The sequence below is a fragment of the Peromyscus leucopus genome, chromosome 2, assembly GCF_004664715.2.
Source record: "Peromyscus leucopus breed LL Stock chromosome 2, UCI_PerLeu_2.1, whole genome shotgun sequence".
Classification (NCBI taxonomy): Eukaryota; Metazoa; Chordata; class Mammalia; order Rodentia; family Cricetidae; genus Peromyscus; species Peromyscus leucopus.
This window is the reverse complement of record NC_051064.1, coordinates 132,461,090-132,479,573: the sequence shown is the minus strand read 5'-3', so window position 1 is coordinate 132,479,573 and position 18,484 is coordinate 132,461,090. Positions and strand designations below refer to the sequence as shown.

Genomic DNA, 18,484 nt, shown 5'->3' with positions numbered 1-18,484 from the left:
TCATCCGCCCGCGACCGCAAGCCTGCGCCCCGCCCTGCCCGTGGCCACGCCCCCGCCCTTTAAAGGAGGCGCCCCGCCCCTCTCCTCTTCTCTCTTTTCCTCCTTTGTAGTGTTCAGATTAACGGCTCCCCGCCAGCCGTGGGGGACTCGATTCGGGTGGCATAGGAAAAGCAGGGACCTGGAGAAGAAGTTGTAGAGCCAACCAAAGCAGCCTTCCCAACGAACAGGGTCTCGGACTGACCTAAAGCTGCGAATACTGCTTGTAGTGTGTCGTTTCTTTTGGGGGAAGTCATTTACATTCTGGCCTCAGTTTCCCCTTCCCACCCTCTATTGAACTATCACCGTGCTAGGCTCTTTAAGGTGTCATTTTTTTCATCTCCAATTCCCCAGAACAACTTTATCATCATCACCATCACCACCACCACTATCATCATAATCATCAACGTTATTTTATTTTTCTATTTGAGATAGGATTTTTCTGTGTAGCCCTGGCTGTCCTGGAACTCTCTCCGTAAACCAGGCTGGCCTCGAACTCAGAGATCAGTCTGTCTCTGCCTCGTGAGTGCTGGTATTAAAGCTGACATGGAAGCGGGAATACCAGGCTCAAATCCTAGCCTTGCTCTTTCCTACCTTTAGCAAATGAGCGCACCTCTGAGCCTGTTTCTCATCAGTGCCATGCAAATTATACACCTCATTTCAGATGGTTGTGAGGATTGGATGAAATGTTAGAAGAACATTATGGTGGACAGGATTACATGTTGTAAAAACGTTGTTGTTCAGATATGAGAGGAATCATAAGGAGAAAGGCATATTTTAAAATGCTCATATCATAGAGATTGAGTAGGAAAATGGAAATTCTTTCTAAAAAGGTATAGACCTGTAAAGATGCAGGGTCTTATTTTTGGTGGAGGGAGGACATAAGCATAAATAAACCTCCAGTTGGACCTTATTGTGCATGCACGTGTGCACTATTGCAGTTTGAAGAAAAGGAGCACTCTGTGATGGAGGCAGGTTGGGCCTTTTGAGGGAGGTGCTGTTGGAGCCAGCCCTTTGACTCCAAATCTGGGTGTGTGGAAGTCAGATGAGGTTGTTGTGGAACATTACTTTAACTATATGTGTTATATTTGTTTGTGCTGCATTTGTTTAATTATGTAAAGATGTGTTGCATGTGTTTCGCCTTGCCTGCCTAAGGCACCTGATTGGTCTAAGAAAGAGCCAAACAGCCAATAGCTAGGCAGAGAAAAGATAGGCGGGGCTGGCAGGCAGAGAGAATAAGTAGGAGGAGAAATCTCAGATTCGGCTGAGGAGAGAAGAGAAAAGAAGAAGACACTGAGGGAGAGAGTAAGACACAACTCGGGTGAGAAGCTAGGTATGCCCTCAGACACCGGAGGAGGCAGGAAAACAGACATACAGAGAGATAAAAAAAGCCCTGAGGCAAAAATGTAGATAAAGAGAAACAGGTTACATTAAGTTAAAAGAGCTAGCCAGAAATGAACCTAAGCTAGGCTGAGCATTCATAACTCATTAAGTCTCCATGTCATGATTTGGGAGCTGGTTGGTGGCCTAAAAGAAAGCCTATTTTAGGCCTACTGAGGTAGAATCTTGGGACAGGTACATGACCCAAAAGTATATGTCTTTACAAGTTCCCCAGAGTATGGTGATGAGGTAACCCAGAAGATAAGTGTTAGAGAGCCAGGGCTTTGAAGGACAAAAATGACTGACCCAAAGTCTGCCATGGAATAAAAGCCTTTTCTCTGAGGAAGAGAGCCCAACAAAGGATGGAGATCAAGGCTTTGGGAAGTGGATTCAAGCAAATCTAGCTTTGAGTCCCAGACGTTTGATTTGGCTTCTCTGTGTCTCTGTTTCCCTCATGGTTAAAACTAAGGGACAGAACTAGGGGTGTAGCTCGTGGTAGAGCACACACTTAGCATGGGTGAGGCCCTGGGTTTGATCTCTAACAAGGCAAAGAAACAACAACAACAAATTGAGAGGCCAATAGTCTCAAGGTTGTCTTGAAGATCGAAGGAGATAATGTCGCTCAAAGCACCTAGCACATTGCTTGGCACATGGGAACATTCAAAAACTATTACAGGGTTATGTTTTGCAGATAAAGTGAGAACTATCACATATAAAGCACTAAGGCCTGGCTCAAGTACTTGCTCAATAACTGTCTGCACTTTATTAGGAAAGCTCATGTCTCCCGGTGGAAGAATAGCCTGGTCCCACAGTTACGTCTGTGCACGTGTGCACACACGTGAACACAACACCCATTCCTGCTTACCCGTTTTCACAGTGACAGGTAGGTGTACTTCTGCCAGGAAGTTCATAAGCTTTCTCTGCCGTAGGACCCTCTAAGTGACGTTGAGCTGTTTTTATTACCCCGCCCCACCCCCAGTCCCGGTCAGCCAACTAGAGAAGCCTGGAGAATCAGAAGCAAGTCTTCCTCCTTGAGACTGGGCTTTATCTCCCTGGACATCCTTATAAACCTTCACTTTTGGTCTAGGCCCTCTGGGTTCACCCAGGGGCACAGTTTGAGAACCCCTTATGAAGGGGTTCAAGCCTGTGCCCATAACTTTGCATTCAAGACAATATGTGCTTTGATGCCCACCGATCATTCCTGCTTTATGTTCTTCTCTTAGATTGTACAAAGCCTGTGACCCAACTCCACCAGACCCCCATTTTGCCAGCTCTTCCTTGTCTTATACGTTTATTCAGGCTGCACCTGCCTGCCATGAATTTTCCTGTCTAAACTGCCAGGAGATTTCCAGGTTCAGATATTGTTTTATTTAGTTAACCCCAATGCCTTTGTCTTTTCTCTGGGCTAAGGCTGTGGCCTTTAGGATACGATCTCATAGTTACTTATATGCCCACTTCCCCCTCCACTAAGAGCAGGGCCTTGTTTGGTTCATCTCCATGACACGAGCACTCAACAGGGGACCTAGCACAGGATAGGCGTCATAAATATTCCATGAGTTGTAGGTAATTGAATTTCTTCTTGACCTGGCACAGACTGTGGTACCCTATCCTTCTCCTTAGATTTGGGGCAGTCACTCCCAGCCAGGGTCTTTCTTCATCTCTCAAGGATTTTTGAAGTTTGTGGCCCTTTTTTAAAGCAAAGGGGAATGTTCTCTTCATCTGCCCACCTGTTGCTAGCTCTGGCACTCTCCATTCACCATAGTTACTGAAGCTGTTCCCTGACCAAGGAGCAAGTCTATCAAATTGGAGTTTGAGTCCTGACACCTTCATGGACTGACTGTGTGACCTTGGACAAACACCTTGTGCTCTCTGAGTCTCAGTTTCCATACCTCAAAACTGGAGATTATAAAAAAAAAAAAGTTCTATTCCCCCTGCAGTCTGGTTGCCTGATCCCTCTTCTGTTTCAGCATGTATTTCTATCTTGCTTTCACTTTTCCCCTCCTACCTCTGTCTCCCCGTGACTCTCCATTTAATGCTCTGGTCCTCGCCAGCTTTGGGTCTTTGTCTCCTCCCCTGTCTCAGCCTGGAGTCCAGCAGCAGTTACAAGAGGGGAGCCCAGGAGCCCAAGAACACTCAGTTCTTCCCTTTCTAGCCTCAGGGCAGAGTCTCAATGTGCCAGCTACAGTGTGAGCCAGCTGGGGGAAGAGGCAGGGAACAGGGAGGGTTTACACACGTCAGGATGTGTACTTAAATACACCCATTCAGTGTCCCTGTCTTTAGTTGTTGGGGAAATAAAAATAATAAGAAATCAGAACTCAAGACTCTTCCATGTTTCACATCAGTGGTTTATCATTTTTCTAGGGTTTAACCTATAACTTCTTCCTTCTTCTGCCTCCTGTATGGTCTGCAGGCCCTGGCAACTTCTCCAGCTGCACCTGCCTCTGCCCCACCATTCCATTCCAGCCTCCCTAATCTCCATCGACCCCGAGCCTGTCTTTGCCCAGGCTAGCTCCTCTGGCTGAAGTGTTCCTTCCCATTGGTCTGCTTGAGGTCTCAGATCCTGTGACATCATGCCACTTCCTCAGCAAAGGCCCCTTGGATCAGGTTATCTAAAGCAGGACCCCTTCCCCAGTGTCCCTTGCTGCAGAGCTCCATTTCCTCGAGAGTGCCTGTCTCAGATTGCAGTTACATCTATTTATATTTGCTGCACCACCCCCTGCTGGAACAGAAGTTTCATGAAGTCTTCATGAAAGCAAGGACCATGTCTAGAACCATTTGTCAGTTACCCACCCATTCATTGTTTATTGAGCATGCCAGATACCAGGCGGGACAGGCTTCTAAAGATGGTGATAAATACCAAATCCATCAAATAGCAGGTGGTCTGTTTAGAACTGTAGCAACCCTCTTCCCCCACTGTTAGTTCACTTACCATCACCCCCACCACTCTCCTTCCTCTCTTCCTGATTCCTCCCTGAATGTAAGCTTCATGAGGGTGGAGGGCTTTTTAAAAATTTATGTTTTAATTTTGAATTATATGTGTGTCTATGTGCACGAGAGTGCAGTGCCCTACAAGGCCAAAAGTGATCAGATACCCCGGAGCTGCAGTTACAGGCAGCTGAACCACTGGACAAGGTGCTGGGAATCCATCTTGGGTCCTCTGTCTGCAAGAGCAGAATGTGCTCCTAATCACTGAACCATCTCTCCAGCTCCCAGATTTTTTTTGTCTGTTTTTTATGTCTCCTCCATGACCTACAACAATCATTGAACCAATGACTCTGTATCTGTTCAGTATTTGAGAAAGAATGGGTTTCCAGATGTGAGGCTGTCTCTTACACTGTTCAAGCCAGACAACTTTGATTCTGATCTTGGTGTTGCCTCATACTGATGCATAATCATGGAAAAGCCACTCTCTATAATCTCAATTTTCTCAACTGTGTATCGGGATTACGGTGGTCTGTGTCTCCTAGGGCAATGGTGAAGATTAACAGAGTCCCAGCGGGAGAGGCACTTACATGGTGCCTGGTCTTACCTAGCCACTGACAACTAGTTTGCTGGTAGTTGTGTTGGGCAGAGTTCCAAATTTATTTACCCCGAGTAGCCAGAGGCTATTGAAGGAGACACGGGAGTTAATGGGAGAGGTGAATCTCGTGTTAGTGAAAGTAAAAGCCAGAATTCTAAAGGCCCAACAACGTTTTTTGGTAGGTCGAGGAGTGCTCTGTCACTGGAGGGAGATGGGAATGTGTATTCGGAAGGGCCAAGGTAGAAAGAAGTTAAACAATGGAGGGGACAGAGGAGCCAAGTGTCCCTGGATCACAGTCCCAGCCGAGGGCACCAAATGTGCTGTCTGGGAATGCTCATGTGAATTCTGGCACCGGCCGATGGGTCTTCTCGACGGGGTGCAGGAGTGGGGGAAGGGCGCGCCGGGGCCAGCGGGCCCAGGGACCCGGGCCGCAGCGCGCGCCACCGCCAGCAGGGGACGCCTCGAGACCGCGGAACTCGTGCCCGGGGGCCTGACGTCAGCGCCCCGCTCGCTCGGGCTCCCGCTCTGGACTCGGCGCCAGTCCCGCTCCGCGCGGCGCTGCTCCGCTACGGCTCCCGCTCGCCTTGGGCTCAGGCTCGGCTCCGGTGGCGTCGCCTTCCTAGCAGCGGGTCCCTAGGACCCAGGCGGCGGCGCCCCAGCCATGGCCCGTGCTCAGGCTCTGGTCCTGGCGCTCACCTTCCAGTTCTGCGCGCCGGAGACCGAGACTCCCGCAGGTAAGCGCGCGGGGTCCCTCCGAGCTCATCCCGCGAGCACCAGGGGCCGGGGATGGCTCGTCGCGCGTGTCGGAGTGCGGGATGCTCGGTCGTATGCTCCGAAGGTCTGTGACCGCGGTGTCCGTAGTTTGTGTGCAAGCTGAGGTTGCTTGTGTACCGCGGCTGCGAGTGTGCTGGCGTGCGTGTTGCCTGCGTGGGGCACCGGGTGTGCTCTAGCTCGTGTCTGCCGGTGTCTGTCGGGGCTGCCAAGTGGGTTGTATATTTGAGTTTCCGTAGCTTGGCTGGAGTTGCGTCTGACACTGTGTTGCATTTGTTGGCTTTTTTGTATTCCCCAGGCGGGAGTGCTGTTGCTGGTGCGTTCGAGAACCCGCGTGTTTGTGTTATGCGTGTGCTGCGAGGGTTCTGTGGATCTTGCTCGAGTGTGGGCCCCGGGAGTGCGTGTGTGGTGTGTGTATGTGTGCAGGCGTGGGAACGGATCTGAACCTGTGTTGTCTGTGCGCTGTGTCCACGAGTGTCCCTGTGGGAGCGTTTGGGGTGTGCGGTGCTGTGTGGGTCCGGAGAATGCGTGTGGGGGAGCTTGTCTGGAGTAGATGTGAGTGTGTCGGTGCCCGTTGGCTGCGTGGCTAGGAATACTGCGAGCGTGGGGCGCTCCTGGGCCGTGGTCGAGTGTGGCCGGGAGCCGAGGGTGTGTGTGCATGTGTGAGTGTGTGTATGATCGCGCGCGCGCGCGTGCGTGGCGCACCCGGCCGGAACAAGTTGTCGCGGCAGCGTCCCTCGGAGGCTGGGGCGGCCCTGCGGCTGGCCAGGGAAGGAGGGGGTAGAGACGCGGCCGTGGCCTCCGACTCCGACATTTCGGGCCGTTTGTTGTTTCGCAAGTTCCGCGCGGCGCTGGCTGGCTGCTGATCCGAGGCGGCGCCAGGGCCGCGGGGCGCCCGGGTGGGGAGGACCGCGGGGCGCACCCGGGTGCGGGCGGGGCTGCGGCGTCGGGGCCCCCTCAGGGCCTGGCTGGAGGCCGCGGGACGGCCTCCCCATCGTGGCTCGCCAGAGGCGCCGGGAACGCCGCGGTCCCCGGGGACGCTGCCTACGTCTGCTTTGCAACTTTGTGCGGCCTCCCGGCCAGCCGGGTCCGCGCGTGCGGACGTGTGTGTGAATGTGTGCGTGGGGCTCCCGCTTGACCTGCGGTGTGATCGCACACTTGTGTGTGCTTTGGAGTCTGGCGTCCTTTGGAGGGTGTGTGTGGGCGCGCGCTCGTGTGTGTGTGTGTGTGTGTGTGTGTGTGTGTGTGTGCGCGCGCGCGCGCGCGCGTGTGTGTGCTTTCGCCTGTCTGAATGTGTATGTCCAGCGCCCGTGTCTGTGCGTTCGCGAGCGCATCGCATCTTGTGCTATGTGGAAGGTGTGTCGGTCGGTGTGCTTGTGTATGTGCGTGGCCCACAGTCCCTTCCTGAGGCCTGGACCCCGGGCCTCGGTCCCTCCAGCGGGCGTGCTTCTTCCAGGGTTTTCTCTTGCCCTGGCTTCAGCCACCGGGCTTGGGGTAGCGGGGAGCCGCCTCGGGTGGAAGCAGGGCCGTGACTTGCGATGCCGCCTCGGGCGGGGGGGGGGGGGAACGACGACAGACTTCAGGCTGCCTGCCCCAGACAGCTGGCCTCCGGGGATCTAGATCACGGCCCCGCCCCCCACTCCGGGGGAGGGGTAGCTCCCCGGAGCTATCCTGGCCTTGCCCTGCAGCTCTGGGACCTTGCTACTCAGCTTCAGTTTTGACCTCCTGGTACCTGAGAGGGGGGGGGATCCAGGCAACCTGCCTCTTAGATCATTCTCAAACCTTCTAACCTTCCTCCACTCTGAGATCTCCCACCCCACCCGCATCACCTTGATTTGAGAACACACCTGGGTCTCAATTGCCATGACAGTGGACTGTCAGGATTAAGGTTTGGGAGACCTACTGCAGGTTATTCTCATTCCTGTGCCTCAGTTTCCCCATCTGCTTCGTGGTGTTAATAATGATCGCATGTGATACTTGGTAGAATGTAAAGTCCCCTAGCTGGGAAGGCCCGAAGATGGATTGGAGGGGTGTGGCAAAGCCCGAGAGGCTAATTTGAAGTCAAGGGAACTTGGGTTCATATTTTGCCTCTGCTATTTGCTGTGTGTATGTGACCTTGGGTGAGTCACTTTACTTCTGAAGCTCCTGGCACCTTTGAAGCTTTTACTATTATAGAATGATCCAGAAGCCTGGGGAAGAAGGAGGGTGGCAGCCCCCTGTCTGCACTCTAGACAGTGAATCTAGTCCCCTGCCTACCTCCCTAGTCACCAGGTGGGGGTCTGTGTAGGGTGTCTCTCAGCTGTGCGAACCTGGCCCAGTAATTTTTCCTGTGGCACTCTGGCTCAATATGTCTTTTTGGTCACTGGAGTTGTGGACGGCAGGAATGAGGGAGAAGTCTCCAGAGGGCTTGTCAGGACAGCCCAGATTTCTCTCTGGGCCAGAAAGGGGGGCTAGGCAGGAAGCCAGGAGGGTGGCCTGGATCCTATGCCACACCCCCGGGCTGCCTCCTGTCTGTATCTGGTGGCAGGGGAGGTCCATGGCCATGCCCTGTTTTCTGGAGGCATGCTGTTATCTTCCATGCTGTCCCCAGCTGGGCGTGGAGGGTGGCCTCCACACCCAGCTAGGTCAACCAGAGTGGCAGGAGGTGCTTGGGGGCTTCCCTTTGTGTCCTGAAGTGTCCCATCCTGTGCCTCTGCCACCTCTCCCTTCTCTCCCTCCTCAGCCATCTTCCGCCCGCAGGAAGGCTGCAGCCTCTTCCTTCCACTGTGCCAGAGTTCTTCCTAAAATGCACGGTTTAAACCTCTCCTCAGATCCTCCTCAAAGCTCCTCAGTAGTTCCAGAGTTAAGTCTTTCCCTTGGCTCCGTCAGTGCTCTGGCCCCTGCCTACCTGGCCCACCCCATCTTGTGTTCTGGATAGCCTTATTTACCACTAGTCCCTAAGTGCCCACCAGCCACCGTCTCGTCTCTGCACCTTGTACAAACCCTTCTTTCTCGCCAGGACTCTCTGATTCCACACCTTCCAATGTGAGTCTCCAGTTTGTCTCTCTGCTGAGGTATCACTTCCCCCTTGAAGCCTTCCTTGGTTTTCCTCTGTTCTAGCCTAGGAAAGAGAAGGTAGGTGTTGATTGGGTTTTTATATGATATTGGAATTACCATCTCTTAGTCCTGTCACCCTTATGACCTGGTCCTTATGAGACCAGGAATTCTGTAAGGAAAGTCACTGTGGATCTGAATACTTGGTGCCAGGCACTAGGTCTGAGCTTCCTCGTCTGAATAAATGGATATGATATCCAAGAGTGTGAATGAAGCTGGGTGATATGGTTCAGTCCTGTACTCCAAGTACTGGGGACGCTGAGGCAGGAGGACGGATGGCAAGTTTTGAGGTCAGCCTGAGTTGCAACAGTGAGTTGCCCATGCTAGCTAGAGCAACCGACATTGTAGTTAAAAAAAAAAAAAAAAAAAAAAAAAGGCAGAAAAGAATGAATGAAGTCAAGTGGGTCAAATTCAGAGCTGGAGATGCCCAGATGGGGGCGCAGTGGCTCCACTGAACGTAGACTTGAAGGCTGAGTTTTTTTTTTGCTCTGGTAAGACTCTGGAAAATTCTGCTGGTGGATGGTGTTACGTTGTGAAAAGGCCATGTCCAGAAAGTGTCATCTGGGAGCTGTGAGTTAAAGAGGTTGAGTCCCTGGCAGAGGCTGAAGGGAGAGAGCTCTTGAAGGAGGGCCCCTCCCCCGGCCTCCTGGTGCCGCCTCCTCTCCCCTCCCCTGGCTCCACCCCTAGCTGCTGGCTCAGCTTGTCCAGTCCAGGGAGTCCCAGGCTTTTGTGATCAGGAGAACCGTTGGCGAGGCGTCCAGCGAGTCTCAACCGTCAGTCTGAACATGGGGAGGAGGGAGGAGGGAGGAGGGAGGAGAGCCCATGTGAGGCAGACATGCCTTCAGTCCGCAGTCACAGATGGACCGTGGCCTGGGTAGAGGAGGCCACAGCCTTCCTCCTGGATCCCGAGGGACTGTCTCTGAGCTGGAGAGAAGAGAGGCCAGCATTGTAGGGGTTGGGGGAAGACAGACAGATGTATACAGGTGTGATCCCGTGGCTTGGGCAGCCAGAGTGGTGCATGTGTGTTTATGCATGGAGGGGCCAGGTGCACAAGGCACATGCATGGCCTGTCAGGGTGCCAAGCCTTCTGGTCACCTTGCTGTGGCTAGATCTGAGTTTGGAGTTGGGAAGAAACAGCCGTGACACCTGGGGATCGCCCAGTATCTCATTCCTGGAATGGTACAGAGTTTCTGGGTGCCTCAGAGTGGGTGCACCAATCCCAGGGTGTGAGAATATTGGGGTGTACAGAGGATTGTACAATGGCTCTGATCTGCAGGCTGGTGCCTCCAGGTTCTGTGGGCCCATGGACATCGGTCCAGATCGCCGTATCCAATAGAAGCTTCCATAGTTATGGCCATGCTCTTTCCTTGCAGGGGTGGCTTCTTACTCACATGTGGCCATTCAGTTTAAATTAGGTGCAATTAATTAAAATACTAATTTAGTTCATCAGTTGCACTAGCCAAGTCTCCAGCCCTCAACTCTTACACACTGCTAATAGTTATCAGCATATCGACAAGTAGAGGACCTCCCCGCACTTGTAGAATGATCTGTGGACTGTGTTTGTCTGAAACAGTGGTTCTCAACCTATGGGTTGAGACCCCTTTGGGGGTAGCAGATCAGATATCCTGCATATCAGATAGTGGCATTTCAGTTCGTAACAGTAGCAAAACTACAAATTATGAAGTAGCAACAAAGTAGTTTTATGCTTGGAGGTCACCACAGCACGAGGAATTGTATTAAAGGGTTGCGGCATTAGGAAGGCTGAGAACCTCTGCTCTAAAAGGACAAGCCAGCAGAGCTTCAGTGTGGCCTGGGCTCTGCAGAGAGTGGAGCTGGTGTGGACTGAGAAACAGCCCCATACGCTCCCCCTCCCTGCCACAACCTCCATCACATCCTGCCTGTCACCAAAGTGCCCTTTGTGAGTGCTTGCTGCCACTCCTTTGCCTCGAGTCTCCTTAGCTCCCGGGACTAAACCGCAACCCTATCATGCAGGCCATGCCATGCCTGACCAGCTCTTTCTATAGGAAAGAGCCTCCTCTGGGTCCCTTGCCCTGAACTCTGCTCCTAGCCATCTGCTTAGTAATCCAGACCCCTAGTGTCCACCGCGCCCTTTGACAGGTCTCTACCTTTGCCCATTCTGTGCCTTTTGCTAAGACTCTTCTCCCTCCATTCTAGCTCCATTGGTTGTCGCTGTCACAGTAAAGCTGCCCTGCCCCCACCGGACAGTTGGGGTGGACTTGTAAGACTTGCTTGATCATAGGCTGCCCTTCTTCAGCTGGGAGCCCTCTGAGGGCGGAGCGGGGTGTTTGCCATCTCTGGTTCCCTTAGTGGTGTATGGTGGGTGCTCATGGAGTGTTTGCATGGGTTTGAACCCTCAGATGTTACAGGGAAGGCTTAGCGGGGGGTGGGGGTGGTGAAGGGAGGTCCTGGGGTGTGGAGGGCTGTCAGTGGGAGGCTGATAAGCTCCCTTAAGTGGCCTGCAGCATGGTAAATGGTGCCAAGTCTGAAGAAGCTGTGCCTGTGTGGCTCTGGGGTGGGGTGGGGTGGGTCTTGAATAGATTCCCACCACACAAAGCCCAGGACTTAGAATTGGACCCAGAGGGGACAAGAGAAAGGCAGTTGAGGTGGGGGCGGGTTGGGGCACTGTTGCTGAGAGTTGAAGGCAGAAGCTAGAGAAAGAATTGAGATGGAATAGTGGGACACAGCCTTGGGGGTACTACAGGTAGGACCTCGGTCAAGGCTAGAGGGACAGGTCCGGGGCTGAGAGTGCAGCTGCGGGGAGGTAGCTGGTGATGGCGATATATGTGAGAACGGGACAGCTGGCCGCGAGGCAGGTGGTGGTGGAGGAATGACTAGGTTGAGGGGTGGCTGGGGGATGCAGATAGGCAGATGAGGGACAGCTGCGGGATATGTGGTGATAACTGAGAGGTGACAGAAGCCTATCTGGAGATGGGCGAGTGTCAACTGAGAGAACGGGATGCATGTTGTTTAGCATGAGCATGTGTGCATGTTTATGCCAGTGTGTAGCGAGTCTTTTTCCCACTAGTCAGCTCTCAAATCACGACATGGAGAGTTATCATTAATTATGAAAGCTTGGCCGATAGCTTAGGCTTGTTTCTGACTGGTTTAAATTAGTTTAAATGAATCCATCTTTTTAAATCTATGTTCTTTTATGTAGCTCAGTTACCTTTACTTTGTAATGCCCCTGCTGCTTGCTCTGCAGCACCTTGGAGATGTCTCCTGGCATCTCCACCTTTCTTCTTCCCAGCATCCTCTGCACCTGGAAATCCTGCCTAGCTATTGGCCATTCAGCCTTTTATTAAACCAATTGGAGTGATACATCTTCACAGTATATAAAAAGATTATTTCACAACACGAGTGTGTATCCTTCTTGTCATGTTGTGCATGTGTGTAAATGTGTGTTTGCGCCTAGAATGTCATGGATCGGAACATGGGCTCTGAGACCACACCATCTGCATTCTCATCCTAGTTTCCAATGTTTCTCACTGTGTGACATCTGGGTGGGTAATGACCTCTCTGGGCCTTTGAGTGATTCCACTTGGGAAATGAGGATGGAGATGCTATACAGTGCCCAGGATGATGTGATGTCTTTTATATTTGGACATGTTTAGTCTAGAACACATCCTGATACATAGTGAGCACCCTGTAAGTGTGAATTATTCTCAAGTGTGTGTGTGTGTGTGTGTGTGTGTGTGTGTGTTTGTTTGTGTTTGCAGGCCTTCCACGTGCTCAGAAAAGTTTGTCCTTGGCTCCTGGTGAAGTCCAGGCCTGGGGAGAGGCGATGTTGGTGGTGGATGGGGAAGGAGTGAGGATCCAGGCTTGTTGGGGCAGGCTCCTCTTCCCACTCTGCCTCCTGTTCATCCCACATCCCATGCCAGGCCCCTCCCTCTGTCTCTCCTGTCCTGCCCTACCCTGGGCCGGGGGCCAGAGGATGCACTATAATCGTCCAAAAGGTTTTCAGTAGAATCCAAACCCATTGTTTGCCTGCCAGTACTCCAAGGTCCTGGTCAGACAGAATACCTGGATAGTGGCTGAGTTTGGCAGCGCCTGCCCTATGGGTGCCAGTGTCTTCATCCTGTGCCCTTGCAGAGTCACTGGGAGATACTGGAGGGAGAGAGTGATGGTGGACAGAAGCCCACAGAGCAATGGAGCAGGCTCAGCCTGCATCTGACAGCAGTCCAGCCTGGCAGAACTGGAGGTACTGGGTTTTCCGGGAGGCTCAGTGACTCCCCACCAGGGTAGCCTCAAGAGACTTCTACAATGCTCCCACAGTACCTTCCCGATGAACCCATGTCTGCCTCGCAATAGACAGAGGCACTGCATCTCAGCCCTGGCCTTCTCGTAGGAGTGCAGTCTGGGTTTCCGGACCTGGTGTCCTGTACTGCCCTATGACTCAGCCTATGCTGTTCGACTGCGTGAATGCTGGGCTACGGCGATGTGGGGCTTTTCCAGAGTCTCTGTGTCCTCCATTTTTGCAGCGTCCTGATCACAGCCTCCACCCTGCAGCTGTCCTGCGCTGCACTTTCTTGTGGCTCTCTTCCATGGTGTGGCACTTGCTGCTCTGCTGGATACCAGGGTTACACTGGGAGGGCGGCTCTTTCTGGGTGTCTGGGTGGGGAACCGTCACACAGCATGACACCCGAGATCGGCGCACGGCTTTCTATAGCCACTCTGCATGTTTACGCTGTACAGCAGTCTGTTGCATCAGCTGTGTCGACACAACCTGGTCTTTGGGCACAGCAGCTCACGTGGCTGCTCACTGCCAACACACGGCCTACTGCCATTACACTGGATGTTGGCATGTGGTGCACTGCATTTTTGCAGTGGGCATCTGCACTGCCCTGGTCATGTGGACCCTGCTGTTTCGAAGGACAGCTCCTCTGCGTGCGGGCATCACGTTTCAGGGACACAGTCTACATCGCCTCATTGTCCCATCTTCTCCACTGTACCTCTCTGGCTATGTCTAGCAGCCCAGCTTCCCCACTGCATTCACCACAGCTGCCCAGAAGCTGCCTCTGTGGCCTCTCAGCATTTCCCTGAGTGAATTACAGTGGAGGTGTCGGGGTAGCCGGCTGTGGATAGCTTTCTGTGGTGAGCGGTGGGAGGGGTCACATCTCTGTGCATCCTCAGTGTAGTGCCTCTCTGCATCATCTTGCACATAACTCGGGTGCTTTTTGCTGGACTTGGGGGCAGCTTGAGTTTTGCATCGCCTCTGAGCTGCACAGGACCTGCCACCCAGAGAGTCAACCTTGTTATGCATCTGTTCTCTGTAGGGTTGTGTTGCGTGACTTTTCCTGGGGAGATGCAAACAAACGCGTATTCACGCCACAGACCAAAGAAACAATTCCACCCATGTCTAGCTTGGTGCATCGAGGAGTTTAATGGGGTTCCTTGCAGAAACACCGGTACCTCGAAGGCAGCTGCATTGAGGAAAAGCCCACCCCAGCATGAGGAATTTCTCCTGAAAGCCTCATCCCTGGCAGCTTGCAGAGAGTCTTCTCTCTCCAGGAGCTGTTACTGCTTATATAACCTCAGAGCAGGTCTTGGGAATCCTGTAACTTCCCAAGCTTCTGGAGCCTGTTAAGTTGCGTGACTGTCTCCTCTCTTCTCCCTCCAAAAGGAGGTGTTTCCATTGAGAGGAAATGGCTTCCTGCCAGGTTGTGCGCGCTCCGCTGAGCTTCCAGACCCAGGACCCTTGGAACCAAATCCATCGTTCCACGGGGCATCATCATGGTGCTTCAGTGTTGTGCCACCTCACACCCATCCCTGGAGTCTGCACATACCCTACTGCTGAGGACCACATTTAGTTTCTGTTCAGGGTTAGGTTGCCATCCCTGGTGCTTAGTTCTGTATGGTGTTCCTTCCTTTCCTTCCTGCATCATCCTCTGTGACATCCCTTATGCCTGGGCTGGGCAGACTGTGGTGATGTTTTGGGTATGATCTAACAAATAGAGCTTGCCTGAAGATCAGAGGGCAAAGCCAGCCACTAGTTAGTCATAGGGGCCAGGCAGTGGTGCCACACACCTTTAATAACTCGGGATCACATGCCTTTGCTCCCAGTACTTGGGAGACACACACACCTTTAATTTCAACACTAGAGAGTTGAGACAGGAAGTGATATGGCTGGGCAGAGAAAAGGAATATAAGGCAGGAGGAGACAGGAGCTCAGTCCTTTAAGGCTGAGGAGTTGGTGAGGTGAGAGGTGGCTGTGGCTTGCTCTTTTATCTCTCTGATTTTCAACTTTTACCCCTGATATCCGGCTCTGGGTTTTTATTAAGACTAATTAGGATTCATGCTACAGCAGACCCTTTCTGCGAGGAGGCTAGTGTTCTGTACCAGGTCCTATGCTGGTGTCTGGAGCAGAAGAAAGGCTGGAGCCTCCCACCTTCCCCTCTGCCACATCCCCCATCTGGTGTATATATATACCCAAGATGTGGTATATATATATACCACATATACGCAAGATGATTGTGGTTCCCCGCTGCACAGCCCTGACCGGCTCTTCCATGCCTAGCGGATGTCAGTGCTGTGTGCTCTGCGGCCTTGCCCAGGATTGTGGGAGTCTGTCCGTTGTGCTCTGTCTTTAGCAGACCCCATCATGGCAGCACACGGCCCTCCCTCTCCCTGGAGCCTGTGCACACCTGCGCTGTTCTAGCCTGCACTGTCTTTATGTGGCTGTGGTGCAGGGCATGTGCCCTGCCGAGGATCTGTGTGTTCTGCCCGCTGTACTTCCACACAGTGAGACCCCACTTCATAGTCTTTTTTTTTTTTTTTTTTTTTTTTTAACGGATATATGGTATTCAGCCCTGGAGTGCCAATAGAGCAACCCTCTCGTCGACTCTAGAATTCATAGTCAGTGTTGGCCTTAGAGATGGGAAAGGGTCTGCTGTGAGTTCCTCAGCTGCAGCTGACTTCCTCTCATACCCGGGGGAGATGGCAGGATGTTGGCATTGCTAGGCTCTCTGTTGGCTCCGTAGGTGGTTCCAGCTTTCTCAGCCTGTGGCCAGCCCTGGGTGGTCTCCCTGGTTGCTGAACTCTGTGTGGTTAGATGGGTATTCTACTGCCAGCCCTACTGTGCTTCTTATCAGTTACTCAGGGTTCTGGTGGTCAGGTCTGGGATACCTGACCTCAGCTTGGATATGTTAGCCTAGGGCTAGGCCGTAGTCACATCATTGACTTAGTGCAGCTAAGGTCGAGGTTAGACCAGCTAGGATCTTGGTGTTAATAAGTCTGGGCACAGTTGACCATCTGCTATATACAAGGCTTGGGGATGGGGTTCAAAGGCATCAGAGCTAGCCCCTGACTTCAGGAAGGGAGGAGGTGAGAGCTAAGCAGGCCTGAGTAGGGCTAGAGTGTCCAGGATTGAGTTCAGTAGCTTAGAAGAGGGAGGGACGGTGACCAGGCTGGCGTTGTTGCTGGGGTTGTCTATGGGGTCCCTACGTATGGTTGGGTTGGGCCTGGCAGGGTGAGGTTCCAGACTGAATTTGCCATCTGTCTAGAGAAGTTTTGTTTCTTCTGGGGCTACCCTTGGGAACTGGACGTTTTGTTGACAAAACAGAGAGAACGAGAATCTCATTGCAAACAGGCTCTGTTTACGCAGGGTCTTCGGAAAACACAGGGCTGCAGGTGCAGTAAGCCCAGAGCACAGGCCTTGTCTGTCCTGGCTAGAGGAGGACAGGCTTGTGCATCACACACACGCACACGCACACGCACACGCACACGCACACGCACGCACGCACGCACGCACGCACGCACGCACGCACGCACACCCCTCTTTCTGCCCTGTACAAAGATCCACCTCCTCTAAGCTCATGCCCACTGCAGAATGCGCCTGTGTGTTTCTGCTCGTAGGTATGTTCCATGAACCAACTTCACAGTATTTCTGAGAGCCCCACGCTGGTAGACACCGGTGCCCTCCTATGCACACCTTCCCCTGAGGACACCTACAGTTATTGTTCTTATTGTTATTACTATTACTATTGGTTTATTTGAGATAGGGTCTCATGTAGCCCAGGCTGGCCCAGAAACTCATTTATGTACCCGAGGATGACCCCAAATGCCCAATCCTCATGCCCATTCTTCCATCTCTCAAGTACTGGCATCGGAGGAGTGAGCGACCACACTTGGCCTTTGTAAACTCACACAAATGAAGTCAGGGTCATAACCCCTGCTTCTATTTCACAGTTGAGGAGCTGAACTGGGCCTGGCCTAGAGACCCAGGGCTGGGGCTGGCCAGAGATCAGTGAGAAGGGGTCATGCTGTCTAAGAGGTCACCCTGGTTGGCATAGTTAGTTTGAGAGGTCCTCCCGACTGTCGTCAGAGAAGGCAAGTCACATGCCCCAAGTCATGAAGGGACCCCGCCACACAGCTGGACTAAGATGCAGATTCCCTCTTCTGTAGTTGAGTGTTTTTGTACCAGTGGTCCTGTCAGGCCCTCAGCTAGGTCACACACACACACACACACACACACACACACACACACACACACACACGGTAGAGAGAGAGGCAGGGAGAGGGAGAGGGAGAGGGAGACCCCTGGGGGGACCCATCCCAGGCCCCTTCAGAGGTTGCTGGTCCCTGACATCATCAGGCCCAGAGCATGCCTGCCGGATGTGGATAAGCCATCCCTCCTTCTTCCCAAATTGTGGTTGACGGTTGCTCAGGCAACCGCCCAGCCAGATTGGGGAGATTAGCGAAGGAATGTTGCTGGGCCAGTTGGAGCTGAGGCTGGGGGAGCGCTGGGGTCCCGCATTGATTCAACCCATCCTCTCTGAGAGCTCTCTACAGAGATGAGGTACCCAAAGAGGGACCTCGTCTTCGCTCACTGTCCCCAGCCTAACTTTTAGAATTGGGGAAAGAGAATGTGCGTGCGTGTGCGTGTGCGTGTGTGTTTGCCCATGCACATGCATGTACACACTCTCTTGACTGGAGGGTGTGCTGTTTGTATCCAGGATGAGATTTCTGGTCTCCTTTCTTGCCAATCTGACACCAGGCTCCAGACCATTTGGTAGCTTGGTCTCTAGTTCCTGCCTGACCCTGTTGCACTCTGGAAAAGACACCTGCTTGGACCATCAGAATCCAGGCATTCCCTGCTCCAACACCTCCTATGGCTCCCCAGATAGAAATGAGGTTCCACTCCTTACCCTGGCATCCAAGGCTTTTTAAGAACTGGCCTCAGCCTCCAGTTTCCCATCATGTCAGCCAGCCTGGGCTCCTCCCTATGCAGGGGACAAACCCAGGTGCCGTCCTTCCTCCCTTCACGCCTGTGGGTCTAGGCTCAGCTCAGATGTAGCTTCCATGTGCCGACACCCCTTTTCTTTTCTTTATGGGCCCTTTCCCCGTCTCATAACCTTGGCCCTTCTTAGCTTTTATTTCTTCACCTTTGCTCAGGTGGGAAGCCTCCCCTCCCTAGAGCAAGATAGAATTCCTTTTCCTTCCCAGCCCCCCTCCCCATGTTGGGGATCAAACCCAGGGCCTCACACATGGTAGGCAAAGCTCCTCTATCACTGAAGTCCGCCCTGTGCCCTTAATCATTCTTATGTCTCTCATAGTGGCCATCATTGGTCATCCTGCACTGCATTGTCTTTAGAGACATGCCTTGTGTGTGAAACCAGATCGGGGGCTTATTTTGTCTGTGTCTACTCTCCTTGGATAGAGACAGGA

General features: G+C 52.8%; 1 protein-coding gene across 6 annotated transcripts in view; it reads left to right on the top strand.

Annotated features, from left to right (window-relative positions):
* The first annotated feature begins 5,475 nt into the window (after positions 1–5,475).
* Ptpru (protein tyrosine phosphatase receptor type U) overlaps positions 5,476–18,484 on the top strand; it is a 76,051-nt gene continuing 63,042 nt past the window's right edge. For 3 of the 6 annotated variants that reach the window (XM_028887588.2, XM_028887587.1, XM_028887584.2), the window contains exon 1: positions 5,476–5,670. In XM_028887588.2, coding sequence (XP_028743421.1) covers positions 5,598–5,670 — 73 coding nt within the window. In that variant the 5' untranslated portion in view covers positions 5,476–5,597. The remainder of the gene's footprint in view (positions 5,671–18,484) is intronic. The other 3 variants (XM_028887585.1, XM_037202984.1, XM_028887583.1) reach the window with 1 other exon arrangement.